Source organism: Cygnus atratus, chromosome 1 (genome assembly GCF_013377495.2).
Source record: "Cygnus atratus isolate AKBS03 ecotype Queensland, Australia chromosome 1, CAtr_DNAZoo_HiC_assembly, whole genome shotgun sequence".
Taxonomy (NCBI): domain Eukaryota; kingdom Metazoa; phylum Chordata; class Aves; order Anseriformes; family Anatidae; genus Cygnus; species Cygnus atratus.
In genome coordinates, this window is record NC_066362.1 from 136354352 (window position 1) to 136367639 (window position 13288).

A 13288-nucleotide genomic window follows, 5' to 3' on the forward strand; every position below is an offset into this window, starting at 1 on the left:
ATTACATAGCTACTTTGTACACAGGTTAATGGCAAACTTTATGTACCTACTGCAGGTGGTTTTTTTACCTTGTTCAGTAATGGTAGCTCTCTTGTGATGTGAGCAGGTCATTTGATGTTGACCTTGCCAATCAAGCTGCTGTTTCAGTTGTAATTATATTGATTGGGGGGGGGGGCAGGGGAAAAGGTTGTCTGTATAAATAGGTTGCGTAGGCTTACTTTCTACATCAGTGGCTTGAAAGGTAGAGATAAAGCACCTTGCATAACCTTGCTGTGAGTGCATGGTGGCCTAGCTTTGTGAGGAAGAACCAAGCGTGACAATTACTCGAGCAGTTCTTGAACAGGGGGATGACAAATCTCATACCCCCCCACTACAGAATTTGGTTTTAACCAGAGGAAATAGGAAAATAAATCAATGTAAGTGTGGGTTGTTCTGTAAGTGGAACTGCAATTAGCTATGCTGTGCACTTCAGCATGTACTACTTGGTGTTCATTTTTCTAGTATATTGCTTCCCTTAGTCATGCAGCAGCAATTTTCAATGTGATTATGCAGTGTGGGAACATAAGAGGCAAACAATAAATGACTTTTAAAAAAAAGCATTTGTTCTCTGCCTTATTGAAGCACTTATTTGGTAAAATGTGTTTATTTTGAAAAATACATTTAACAGAAAAAGATCTGGAATTTTACATGTACATACAAAAAAGCAGGAATCTAAATCTAAGGCCTGTATTTTAGAAAGCTTCCTATTCCATTTTATTTTTATTTTTATTTTTTTTGTTTTTAATGGGGGAAAATTTCATAGGTGTTTATTTCTAGTCTGTACTGTGAAGAACACCTTAAATGCTTGTTGATTGTCATGATGCATGATTTTGTGGTGAAGAATCCAAGTCTTTCTTTTTAGAAAGTTAGGTCATCTCTTCAACCATAGTTACTTCCTTAGTACAGCTTAGACTGGATGGAAACACGTCTGTCTAGGAGAGAGACGTTCATTAGCCTTTAACTTGCAATAAGTTACAGATATACTGTTGTTGAGCAGAGAACATTCAGAAATATTAGACACACCTGCTTTCAAAGGCATATTGGTTTTGCTGTTCTGATGCGTATGAAATGCTTGTAGTTGCAGGGGATAGACATAAAAGGACAAAGTGAGGGAAGATCACTAAAATAAAATGAAGGATCCCAGGAACATAAATTGTCTGAACTGAGTAGAATCTTACCCAAATCAAATGGGAAAGCAAGCACTCTTTAAACATAAATGTGAAGGAAGCAAGTGCAAACTCGGTGCAGAGTCTAGGGTTATAAACCATGAGTTTTTTCAATGATCTAGGGGATAGCTGTGTCAAGAAGCAGGACAAACAATGAGAAGATGTGAAAAGGTCATTAGAGGAAGCAGGGACAAAATGAGGAAATACAGGCATCAGAAAGTTGAAGCAAAGGACCACTGGAAGTTTAAAAAGAGTTCATAAATGTATTAAACCTAAATGCCAGGAATAGATAGTCCTGGTATTCAATGGGGAAGTTCTCCTGAGAACACATTTTTGCTTTATCCTTTTTGAAGGTTTACAACATTCAAGCATCTTTACCATTGATCGTCTTTGGGAAGAAGAGATGAAACTAATTTTTGAGACTAAAATAGGCAAAGAAGAGTCTAGAAGGTGTTAAGCAGGTAAGAGACTGGAAAAAATACCTTCACAGGGTTGGCAGCTGTGAACTTGAACTTTGGCAATTACTACTGATCAGCTGCTGCCTGCGTGGAAGTGCCCATGCCACAGTTTATGAAACCACATCCACAAAGATAACCTGGGTTCTGGGTGTTGTGTTATTCCAGTAATACAAGTACAGGGATTTTGAGGTCCCTCAAGTTTAGCATAAACATCCAGATGGAGGGTCTGCAAGATTTAAGGACTGCTTGCTATTTTACTAGCAAATACCAATTTATAATTTGGTACACCGTGAGCTGCTGTTCTGTAGCCAGATAGGAAATGAGATACCAGGCTTTTGTAACTTATGGATGAGGAAACTCATCCAAGTTGCATTGCTATCTACCTTATATTAAAGCCAAAGATGATACCTATCATCTTCAGGGCAATGTGTTGGTATACAGTTACCAAAACAGGAGTTTCAATAACCATAGCTTTGAGGAGCCTTTGTAAAGGTTTGAAAACTTCTCACTTCTCAAAGCTTTATTGAAAAAGGTGTTGCCTGTTGAAACATTGTAGGCAATAAACAAGCAAAAATAAAAAAAATATATGCAAATTTGACTAAATAAATGAGAAAGCATACCTGGATATTTTCATCATGCGATGTGTTAAATTTGTCTATTGGTTGTGGAATAGGAGGAAATATTCTTTTGAAACTGCAATACCTTTGGATACAAAAAGGGATTGAGAATAAATGAAAATACTGGTAAATACTGGTAATATAACACAAGCATTGTGTTGTACCTTAAGGATGTTATTTATTGCTCTACAAATTGCTAAGTGAGAAGAAGGAAAATATTGTGAGTGTAGACTGATGGGTAACTTCTTACACTGATCACTTGGGTAACTTAAGCTTACTTTGTGACTAAAGCTACGCTAAATAATTTATTAAACTAATTTTCAGTAACTCACCTGGTGTAACTTTCTTCCACCACTATGTGAGAAATTTTATCAAAGGACACGTTCATTTATACTGCTTCCTTGTTGTCTTGCACTACGTGAAGTCAACGATTTTAAAGTAATGTTGATGTTAAATGCTTAAAAACAAAGACTTTTTTTTTTCCAGGGTCTGCTCACATCAGTCACTAACTTTATCACTTTCCCCCTTTTTCACTTGTGATTTTGTGTGCCACAGTGCCATCCCAAGCAATACTGGTAATAACACCTCATGATATCGATAACCAGATTCTCCAAGTTTATAGAGGTAGGAAGAATGTGTTTCACAGAAATACCTATGTTAATAAAATTGATTTACCTTTTGCAAAGAAAAAAAAGGAGCAGTGTCACTAAGATTGTTCCAAGTACTATCAGAAGTAAAAGCACAACAATGAAGTAATCTTTTTCTTGACCTGAAAAATCGAAGGGAGAAATATCCTAGTATGCCCAAAATCTACTTTTGTGACTGTCAGTAATTAACTCCAATTTCACCTTAACTTCTTGAATAATCTAAAGGATTTCAACTTGGCATCTTACTTAAAACATTTTAAAACAAGTTGAACATATAAACTGTAGAGATCAATTACAAAAAAAAATCCAGAGTAGGAGCAAGTCGCAGGATGAAAAGCAGAGGTAGTGGTGGAACTAAAAAAATAACATTTAGGAAATGATGAAAAGGATTCAGAAGGAAGAGAATGATTGTGATAAAAACTTCAAGAACTTAAAGGGAATCTCAGAGCTCCAGACAGATGACTGTTTGGGTCTATCTCAGCCAGTTCCTATAACCCTGGCATCTGACTAATAGCTGTCTTTCACAATCACAGCTGGTCACAGGCTGATATCAGCCTCCATTTCACAGTATTTGAGCATCTCCTCTGCATTAATAGTTTCTACTGTGTTCCTTCCACGTCACTGGGTAGGAATCAAGATTTAGTCATATATATGAGTTCGAGAGAGGAAGGTTTGCAAACGTTGTAATACCAAAAAAAAAAAAAAAAATTAAGAAAAATATTCCATGGGCTTACCAAACTCTATTGGTTCACTCCATTCCCCCCAGCTTCTGCTTACAATACATACGTTTTTTCCACGTGCTCTGATTTTCAGAATGTATTGTTTTTTCACATTATAATTTTTGAATTCGTATTTATATTCATCTACCTAAAATCAAAGCATTTAGATGGTGTATTTCATTCCAGAAGCAAATATTAATAAAATCTGGGGCTTAATTTCCTGATATGGGTTTTGTAAAAAAAACAAAACTAAATTGTATGATTTTGTAGATACATGGTTAAGTGTTCTTTTCTCCAAATTTTAAACTCTGATACATTAGTTCATCCTACCACTGAGTGTTTTTGTTTTGAAGTTTAAAGTTGTTAAGAGAGGTATTAAGAAACTTGCATCTGAAGATACCACAGGAAAATATCTTACTGAGTTCTTATGTTGATGCAAAAGCTATAGTTCCAGAAATAACTAATGTTCTGTATAATAGTAATTTACATGCTAAAGAAGGCAGAAGTGCAAATACGTATAGGGTAAGAATACTTACTATTACAGGAGGATCTTTTTTATCTTTTTCAGGCTCATCCTGCAAAACAAAGACAAATCTTCATTTTTATGATTTTCTTGTCAAGTAATCATGTTTTTCCCTCTTTTGTTCTCTGTTTCTCACTTATAAAGATCATAAGTAATTTTAAACTGAAAAGTCCAAATGGAGATTCTGCTCCAGTAACATCTCAGAATATGGCATTTCATTCAGAGTTTTGGCTTCCTCCTTTTCATTTTAGAAAAGGAAGAAAACATGAATTTGGTACAGGTATTATAAGGTAGCTGATTAGGAAGGGTGCCCTCCTAGGTCTGATGCTTGTGAACAGAGGTCTTGTGGGTGAAGTGGCAATTGGTGGACTTGTTGGCCATAGTGACCATGAAGTAATCAAGTTTAAAATCTTTGGCGATCTTTATATACAACCTCTAAACATAGCAGATCTGGAAGCTGTCTTTTCAGCTGTCTTCTTGATAACACAGGGCACAAAATTGATGTGAACAGCAAATTTCTTCTCCTTCCAATCAAATTCTATTAGACAAATACTCATGAATGTATTTTCTATTAGACAAATACGCATTCCATACAGTCAAAATTTACTTAACGAGAATCAAATATTTTCCATGACCAAAGAGGCTGAAAATTTTGAAATATTTAAGACAGAAACAAAAAAACATAAGCATAAAAATTAGGAAACGATATCACCAGCAGTGGTTTTAGTAAGGATCCCAGAAAGCATTGAAAAGGTGGGCTCCTGGAAACGTTTATAACATGTAACGTCAGAAGGAGAGTTGGCGTTATGGAAAAGTGAATCCCACCCATTCCTACTGCTACAGATAAAAGAAGAGCTAACATACGTTTCTTTAAAATAAATGTTGAGATATTAGTTTTAAATATTGTTTTAGTCTTATTTCTTTTTGAACTTGTGGGTTCAAGAAATTTTTCTGAGATCTGTGGAGGAGGATCGGATGCCTCAGCCTCTTGTCTGTTGTACTTGACGGATACCAGACATACTTCACCTGTGGTAAATTGGCATGCTCTGTATTGCCCTGCGTTTTTCTCGTGCTTACCATGGTAAATTGGTAGTGCTCTGCCTATACAGTAAGATAATTCCCAGCTCGCTTTTGGTATGTACATATTTACATCAGAGTTAGCCATCTTATGTTCCTCTTACAACCAATGGAAAGAAAGAAGCATTTTAAGGACACAATTTGTCATATACCTTAGGAGGTGAAAAATACCACATCTGACTGCACAGAGAGTAGAGGATAACTTACTGAGAAGTAAATGCATCCTTTGCGGATGTCTGCCCTGGGCCTGTATTAACTTTCCCCTGAGTCGCTGGTATCTTTTTTTTTTCTGGAGGAATATATTCTTTTTTCAGTAGCTTCTGATTTCAAAAAGTAGGTTCAGAAAGAAAGAGATGGATTGTGCAGAAAGATGAGGATTGGGTTGTCTTAACCAGAAGAAGGACAGTGTCTGAGAGAAAACTGTCAAAGAGTGTGACATCATGGGGGAGATGGTGGAGGAGACAGGGAAAAACAGCCCCATGTGTTGAAATTGAGAGGCAGCTGTGAGCTTTCCAGCATCTGCAAAATGCCATCAGGATGGCTGAAGCTGAGGTACCCTGTGAAGCAGGTTGAGCATGAGGGGCCCTGGCCTGGGCTGGAGGCTGGTGCCAAGGAAGGAATCTCATTTTGGATCACTGGGCTGCAATCATACGGTCATCTGTGAGATGAGCTCATGGAGGACAGCATCTCAGGTGCTCTCCTAGTCTTTGGACAGAGAACCCTCATAACGGTTACCTTCTCTCCTCTGTTTTTCTGCTATGTCGATCTCATTAGTTTGAAATAAGTTCACGAGCAGTGGGAAGTTAGAACAGCAGGACCAGAGCAGGAGGACACTACACAGCTTATGAGACAGAAGTTAATAAGTAAAGGCAAGAGAACATTGCATGCTATGTAAATACATGTAGCTAGATATGGTGCCAAATTCAAACCAAGAAATTGTTTTTACCTTATTTTGTATGTTAATTTCATACTCAAAGCAACTTTCACGTTTCCAATAACTTGTATAGGGTTTTTGCCATGTAATTATGCAACCTGCTGGATTGCTAGTACAGTTGACACTGACATTTAATGGAGGAGTGAATCTTTCTGGAGTGGATTGAAATGAAACAATTAATGTAGACATGGTCTGTAATCAACTACAACTCTTTCATAGTAAAATGCATGTAAAACTGATGCAGCTTATATACAGCTGTGCGCTACTGATGGTAACAAAAGTTACCTGGTAAACAGAAGTAAAATACAGAGCAAAACTAGAGAATCTAGTGCTGCAGCTGTTGGACATCGAAGTAACTGAAGTTCATGTAAAAAAGTGTATGAAGGATTTTGCGTAATTCAGTCATACAGTCTGCAGTGCACAATTTTCTTCTACACCTAAATTTCACATTGACAATGCAAGTCTCTATAGGAAAAAAGATGGTCATTTTTATCCAGGTGGTGGTATTCAGGTAGAAGATCAAGTCATCTGAATCTGAGTGCCTACAATACAGCTGTCCAAGGGTGACCTGGGTGCCTAACTGCTACAGTCAGCAGAGACCTCATCAGTAGTGCCCACAGTGCCTGCAAAGCCCCCTGTGGAGTAGGCGTGCTCAGCTGAACAGCTCTGGCTTTCCAGCCTGCACTGACTGCAGGCAAGAGTCAGTTGTTTGAACTATCCTGCGCTGTGGATTTCAGACCACACAGAACACCCAGAAAGACCCTGGTCTCTCACAAGTCCTAAGCACAACTGCAAGCCTTGTGGATGTCTGAAGGTGTCTTGAGTGGAACCAGAAGCATGTTTTAGAGAACCGAATCTTGTCGCCAATCTTTATTGGAGCTTGACCACCTAGCTCACACGTAGGTAGCCACATTTAACTAATACAGTCTTAATATGCTATTTGAATCCTCCCTCTGGCTTTAGGACATATTGCTCTTGCAGCTCTCAGAGAAATGTGCATTATTGGGACGGTGAAATGAGCCCACCAGAAAGCTAACTTTGAAAGTTATTAACCATTGCATTTCATCACTTGGATCCCATGGATTTGTTCACACTGTTCTCAAAGCTGCTATTGCAGTCTCTATGTCTGTTCAGTTTAGTAAATTTTGGAAATATATCTTGTCAGCTCTCAAGAACCAAGTTTGTACCACTGTGTAGAAACCTGTAGTAGTTATGCACTTATGTTTTATTCTTCTTTCTTTCTCTTCAGAGAGAAATTCCCCCCTCCTTTTTTTTTTTTTTAATACAGCAATAATATAATAAAATAAAGTTGTCTGTGTACTTACCAATTGTATACAGTTTTATGTAGTCATCATAGAACTGGATCTGGGAATCTTTGCTAGACCCATTCACCAGGAAATAAGCAGTTTTGTCTTCAATCATCACATTTTGAAATCTGCATCCTGTGTGCATGCCATTTTCACCTTTAATGTAAAGCTCACATTCTGTCTCGTTCTCATCACTGTATATGACAAGGTATTTCAGAAAAAGGTGGGCAGTGTGATGTGTTGAGTGAGAATTCAGGCTTCCCAAGACTCAAGCAGGCTTACTTACCTTGAATTCTTCCAGTAGAGAAAATACTGGGTATCTCCTGGAGCATTCCTGCCTGCCTGCCAAGTGCAGTTCATGAGAGAAACATTATAAATCACACAGGAGAAGTTTTCAATCGCTGACCCATTCATACCTGCAAACACAGCAATCTCTGTTAGGAGGAAGAACTGTGTGACTGCTCCAAGATAGAGGGATGTATCCACATAGCAGTGGATGTAATCTTTCTAGATTTTAGTGAGGCCTTTGCTATCATCCTTCTTGGCATCCTTCTGGATAAATTGTCCAGCTGTGAGTTGAACAGGTTCATGCTGCACTGGCTGATGAACTGACCCAATGTCAGAGCTCAAAGGGTTGCAGTGAATGGGACTACATCTGGCTGGTGGACAGTCATTAGTGGTGTTCCCTCAGTTCTAGGGCTGGTTTTGTTCAACATTTATATCCATGATCTAGATGCAGGAGTGGAATGCATCCTCAGCAAGTTTGCTGGTGACGCTAAACTGGGAAGTGTTATCTCTCTGGAGGGATGAGAGGCCTTGCAGAAGGATGTAGATAGGTTGGAGCATTGGGTGACCAGCAACAGCATGTAGTTCAACAAAGGTAAATGTTGGGTGCTGCACCAGGGATGGAGTAATGCCAGACACAGGCACAGACTGGGAGCTGAATGGCTGAGGAGCAGCTCAGCAGAAAGGGCCCTGGGGGTGCTGGTGACAGCAGGCTCAGCGCAAACCAGCAGAGTGCCCTTGCAGTCAGATGGCAAACCACATTTTGGGGTGCGTTAAACACAGCATAGCCAGCTGGTCAAAAGTGGTGGTTCTCCTACTGGATTTAGCGTTGGTGCGGCCTCACCTTGAGTAGTGTGTGCAGCTCTCGGCTCCACAATATATAAAGGCTGTTAAGGAACTTGAAATATTATTATATTCCAAGTATTTATATTATATATTTTATAATATATATATTAACATATATATTATAAATTCAAGTATTTATATTATATGTTTCAAGAGACCTAATTGCTCTCTACAACTACCTGAAAGGAAGGTGTGGGGAGCTGGGGGTTGGCCTCTTCTCGCAGATAACTAGCGATAGGACTAGAGGGAATGGCCTCAAGTTGTGCCAGGGAAGGTTCAGGTTGGAAATTAGGAGAAATTTGTTCTCAGAAAGAGCAGTCAGGCATTGAAATACGTTGCCCAGGAAGGTGGTGGAGTCACCGTCCCTGGGGGTGTTTAAGGAAAGGTTGGACGTGGTGCTTAGGGACATGGTTTAGTGGGTGACATTGGTGGTAGGGGGATGGTTGGACCAGATGATCTTGGAGGTCTTTTCCAACCCTAATGATTCTACGAAAACATCCAGAGGAGGGCAGCAAAGCTGGTAGAAGGGCTGGAAGGCACGTCCTGTGAGGAGGCTGAGGACACCTGGGCTGCCCAGCCTGGAGAAAGGAGGCCAAGAGGCGACCTCAGCGCTCTCTGCAGCATCCTGAGGAGGGGAAGCGCAGAGGGAGGTGCCGGTCTCTGCTCCCTGGGCACCGGTGACAGGACGCATGGAAACGGCACAGAGCTGTGCTGGGGGGGTCAGGCTGGGATTAGGGAAATCTCTTTACCATGAGGGTTGTCAAACCCTGGAACAGGCTTCCTAGAGAGGTGGTTGCTGCCCCTGCCTGTCAGTGTTCAAGAGGCATTTGGACAATGCCCTCAGTAATGTGCTTTAACTTTTGATTAGCTTCAAAGTGGTCAGGCAGTTGGACTTGATCATCTTTCAAGGTCACTTCCAACTGAACTGTTCTGTTCTGTTCTGTCTTGGCACATGCTTGGATGTGCTAGTTACACCTGCATCTCCAATCAATTATTGCTTAGGTTAGCAGTGACAGTTGAGAGAAAACTGGACTCTCACTGTATTTTGCCTACCTCTGAACTGTGAGACTTGGGAGAGGAGAGCATTCACATTGGTAAAGCAAAGCACATTGGCTTTTAACACCATCCTTGATGCTACAGAGAGAAGTATTTCTCATTCTGTGACCAACACTCGGGAACCCTCTCCTGAGGTGCCTCCTGATCAAACTGCCCACTCACTAGAGCTGTCCACCCTGACGTTGGAGAGAGCAACTTTGTCCCTTTCGTGGAGCACTTTCAAGTGCGGATCTCGTTTCTTTGGAGGCTCCCTCATGGCTGCACTGTGCAGGCATGCTCGGCCTCCTTCTCCCTTCTCCTTCAGCCAATTCTCTGCTTGCTTCTGCGGTGTGCCCCAACTTCAGCAAAGGGGTGGGGCCTTCCTCCACTTCTGCTTCCGACCCCTTCCAGTGCCCCATGTTGAGGGCGCCTCAGGAAGCAGTGGGGATTCCCTTGGGGAACCTGCACATGTGGATGTGAGGTCTGGCTGGGGAAGAGCACCAAGAGCAAGAGGTCTTAAAAGGCAGAGTCCTGTCTTCACTCTGACCGGCACCGTGAGAAAGTTTCCTCTGTGGAGTTCCCAGGAAAAGATGAACAGGGCAGTGCCTTCTCTGCTCAGATATGAGCAGGCTGCTAATTGCATCCTCTCTGTCAGATCTGAAGTATCCCAGCTACACACAGCTGCAGAAGCACCAGTGACTGCATGATTTTAATGGAGAAAACCAAGTTCAGAAGGAAGGGGAAAATGGGCCATAAAGACTACAGGTTTGGAATTATAAATCTTGGATCTCCCTAAATCCCACTTTGATTAACTCACTAATGGGACAGATGCAGAATATTTCTGTTTGTGAACAGCTGCCTTAGCACAATGGGTGCATGCCAGCTGCGGGAACCCTACCGTGTGTGTGAGCCAGGGCCAGATTAGATTACTACGTTCAGTTTGCCCCCATCTGCTTATCACCAGCATTTCCTTTCCTCTCCTCCTCCCATTTTATGGGTTTCACTGATCTCTAGACGGTGCCTTTTGCTAGCACTGTGGTCGTGCTTCTGACAAACCCAACACAGCCCAGCAGAAAAACATTTAATAAAGATGCAGGCATGAAGATTCAAACTCATAACAACCAGAACAGTCACTTGAATCCAGTCCTAAAAACACTGTAATATGGTGGCATTTTGAAGCCCTAGCAAGAAAAATAATAATGCAATTACTGATACATTTTTAGTAATAACTCGCTTGCAGAAGTGCAGAACAGTCATTAGAGAGCAAATAATTTTAACAGATTTGAAAAGAAACAAAGAAACGAACTTTTTTTTTAATACTAAAGATTAGTTAATTACTATGTAAGGAATTGTTTTCTATGGCACTGTTTACCTTTAAAAGAATGCAAAAGGAGAAAACCTTACCCAGATCATAAGCATTACCTTCAGGGATAAATTGGCAATGTTTTAAGATGTTCATGTCTGGTACTCCAATGGTAAAGTTTATCCCTCTGTGCAAAGGTAGACTAACTTCTACTGAAACCCTGCATTTTCTGTTCTTCACCTGAAAAGTAACAAGTTGATACCTTATTTGTCTGTTTTTCCTCTGCTGTGTTAGATGGCACTGACTCTGAAAGTGATAGTCAGCAACAAGTCCTATGGCTAAAATCTAGTGTGTATATATATCTGTGCATATTTCAGTCTCAGGAGCTAACCTCCTCTTTTAACACTTGAGGGTAATGTAGAGTGAAGCTGTCATTGAACACGTAAGTACACAAAAAGCTTTCTATACTAGTGTGTGACTATTAGAGAAGGCTAATATTACCCCATAAGAGAAGATTGTGACTAAACTGGGAAACCAAAATGGAATTTAACCACAGGATCCTGGTTAAATAGAAGTCCTCAGCTAGTCTCGCCAGGGGTTAAGAAAGGTGTCTATGGCATTAAGCTTATAATCTTCAATAATATTGTGGTGTTATTCTAGTACATATTTCCAATTAAGCATCTCCTTTTCTGTGCTAAATAAGCCCTCCCTCTCTCCTCCTCCCCCTCCACCCAATCACCTTTTCTGCTGGGAGAATGTGAGCTTATAACAACATGTCCTAGAGGCAAGATCCAGTTTACTGAGAAACAGGTGAAGACCTTGAGATGTTGAACATCAATATAGTATTCAGGGAATTCACTTTTCATCTGAAGAATCTTTTTCTCTCTAAATTATCTAGGCACCTCACTTAGTCTCTCAATCCCTTTTTTCAGCATCTACATTCCTTCTCATACTTCATAGTAGCTGCAGTTCAGGCTATCATCTCCTATCCACTTTGGTGACAGAACTTTGGTTCTATAGTGTGCACAAGGTGCTTTTCTCCCAATGAATATGCCCTGGTGTCAGTGGTGGCTTTCCATAGCTCTTGACAGATCAAGCCGTAGACTGCAAACAGTCACTTATCAGATTTTACCTCCAACTGATCCATTTTTTAAAGGTAAATGTAGTCTATAAGAGGTAAAGTAAAAGGTGCAATTTTTTTGTCTCAACGAATAGCAAGTGTACCTGAATACTTCTATGTTCACCACCCCTTGTCATCGTACAAATATAACTAGGGAAATTCTTGCTGCTCTCCCAGGACAGCTCCATTCTTCCCTGATTCCATGTCAAGCTTGTGATAGGTGATTCTTGTGTCTCTGCTGAAAGGGTTAAAGAACAGGTTTCAGTAAGGACATGCTGTTATTATTGAGTAGAGAGGATAGTATCTGTCAGGCCTAAGATGACTATTGCCAGCTTAATTATAAATATCTCTAATAAATGAGGAAGTAAACACTGTTTCTCAGATTTTGTCTGCAAAATCATACTTACGCTCCGTACACTGGAGGTCAGCATGCAAGGGATGAAATAGTGTCATACACCACCAAATCATGCAAATGAGTCCAAGAGTATCAAACATCTTTCCTTCTCTGGAAAGAGATAACAAAGCCTTCAGGGAAAAGAAAAACAAAATAATAATTAATAAAAGAGTGATAACAAAGAGCACTTTTTTTCTGCAAAGCTTCATTTTCTTCATGGGAAGAGTGAAATAAGTTGTTTAATTTACCCCTAGAACATATTCTTTAGAAAAAACAAGCAGAAGTTGTGCTTCAGGACTTCTGGTAGGCACCTATTCTTTGAAAGAACTGAATAGACTCACTATCAGCTATTATAGCACAGCAATTTGAGATGCAGACACCACAAACTCTAGTTATGACACATCCACTCAGTTTTCAGTGCAGAGACCATGACTTCAGCTTGCTGTTCTCCCAATATCTGTCCTAACCATACCATCAAAAAGTTGTGCACTCTTGCTTCCTGATCCTGTGAATGACCCTGCCAATTTTCCTATGCAGCACTCCTGCTTCTGCTGCAAAGAGAACATCTACACTGGCTTTCAGCTCTTTGCTGAAGGCACCTTTTGGAAAGTGGACAAATCGGTTTTTGGCTGTGTCAGGCTATGGACGATTGACTCACTTCTCTGTGAGTGCTCTGTTAAAGCCAGCATCACCACCAAGGCAAGTTCAAAGCATCTGCCTCCTCCTGTTTGTATCTGAGGTGTGCATGGAAAACACCCATGAGATATGAACTACCTAAGTAAAGCAGGAGGAGAAAGGCTCTGTCAGGTTTTGGAAGG

General features: G+C 40.4%; 1 protein-coding gene across 1 annotated transcript; it reads right to left on the reverse strand.

Annotated features, from left to right (window-relative positions):
* Nucleotides 1-443: 443 nt before the first annotated feature.
* LOC118245690 (granulocyte-macrophage colony-stimulating factor receptor subunit alpha-like) lies at nt 444-12571 on the reverse strand. Its single transcript, XM_035542100.2, has 11 exons — nt 12484-12571; nt 12181-12314; nt 11076-11196; nt 7774-7903; nt 7506-7681; nt 6193-6332; nt 4183-4221; nt 3662-3794; nt 2956-3049; nt 2284-2365; nt 444-971 (listed from the first exon to the last, which is right to left on the reverse strand). Exons 1-11 carry the CDS (start codon nt 12569-12571, stop codon nt 906-908), a joined length of 1203 nt encoding a protein of 400 aa, XP_035397993.1. The 3' UTR covers nt 444-905.
* Between the last annotated feature and the right edge of the window lie 717 nt (nt 12572-13288).

Coding starts and splice junctions, on each gene's coding strand:
- LOC118245690 (XM_035542100.2), bottom strand. CDS start 12,571: ATGTTTGATACTCTTGGACTCATTTGCATGATTTGGTGGTGTATGACA. Junction 7,904..11,075: donor TTGCCAATTTATCCCTGAAG/GTAATGCTTATG, acceptor CTGTGTTTGCAG/GTATGAATGGGTCAGCGATT. Junction 3,795..4,182: donor AAAAAGATCCTCCTGTAATA/GTAAGTATTCTT, acceptor CTTTGATTTTAG/GTAGATGAATATAAATACGA.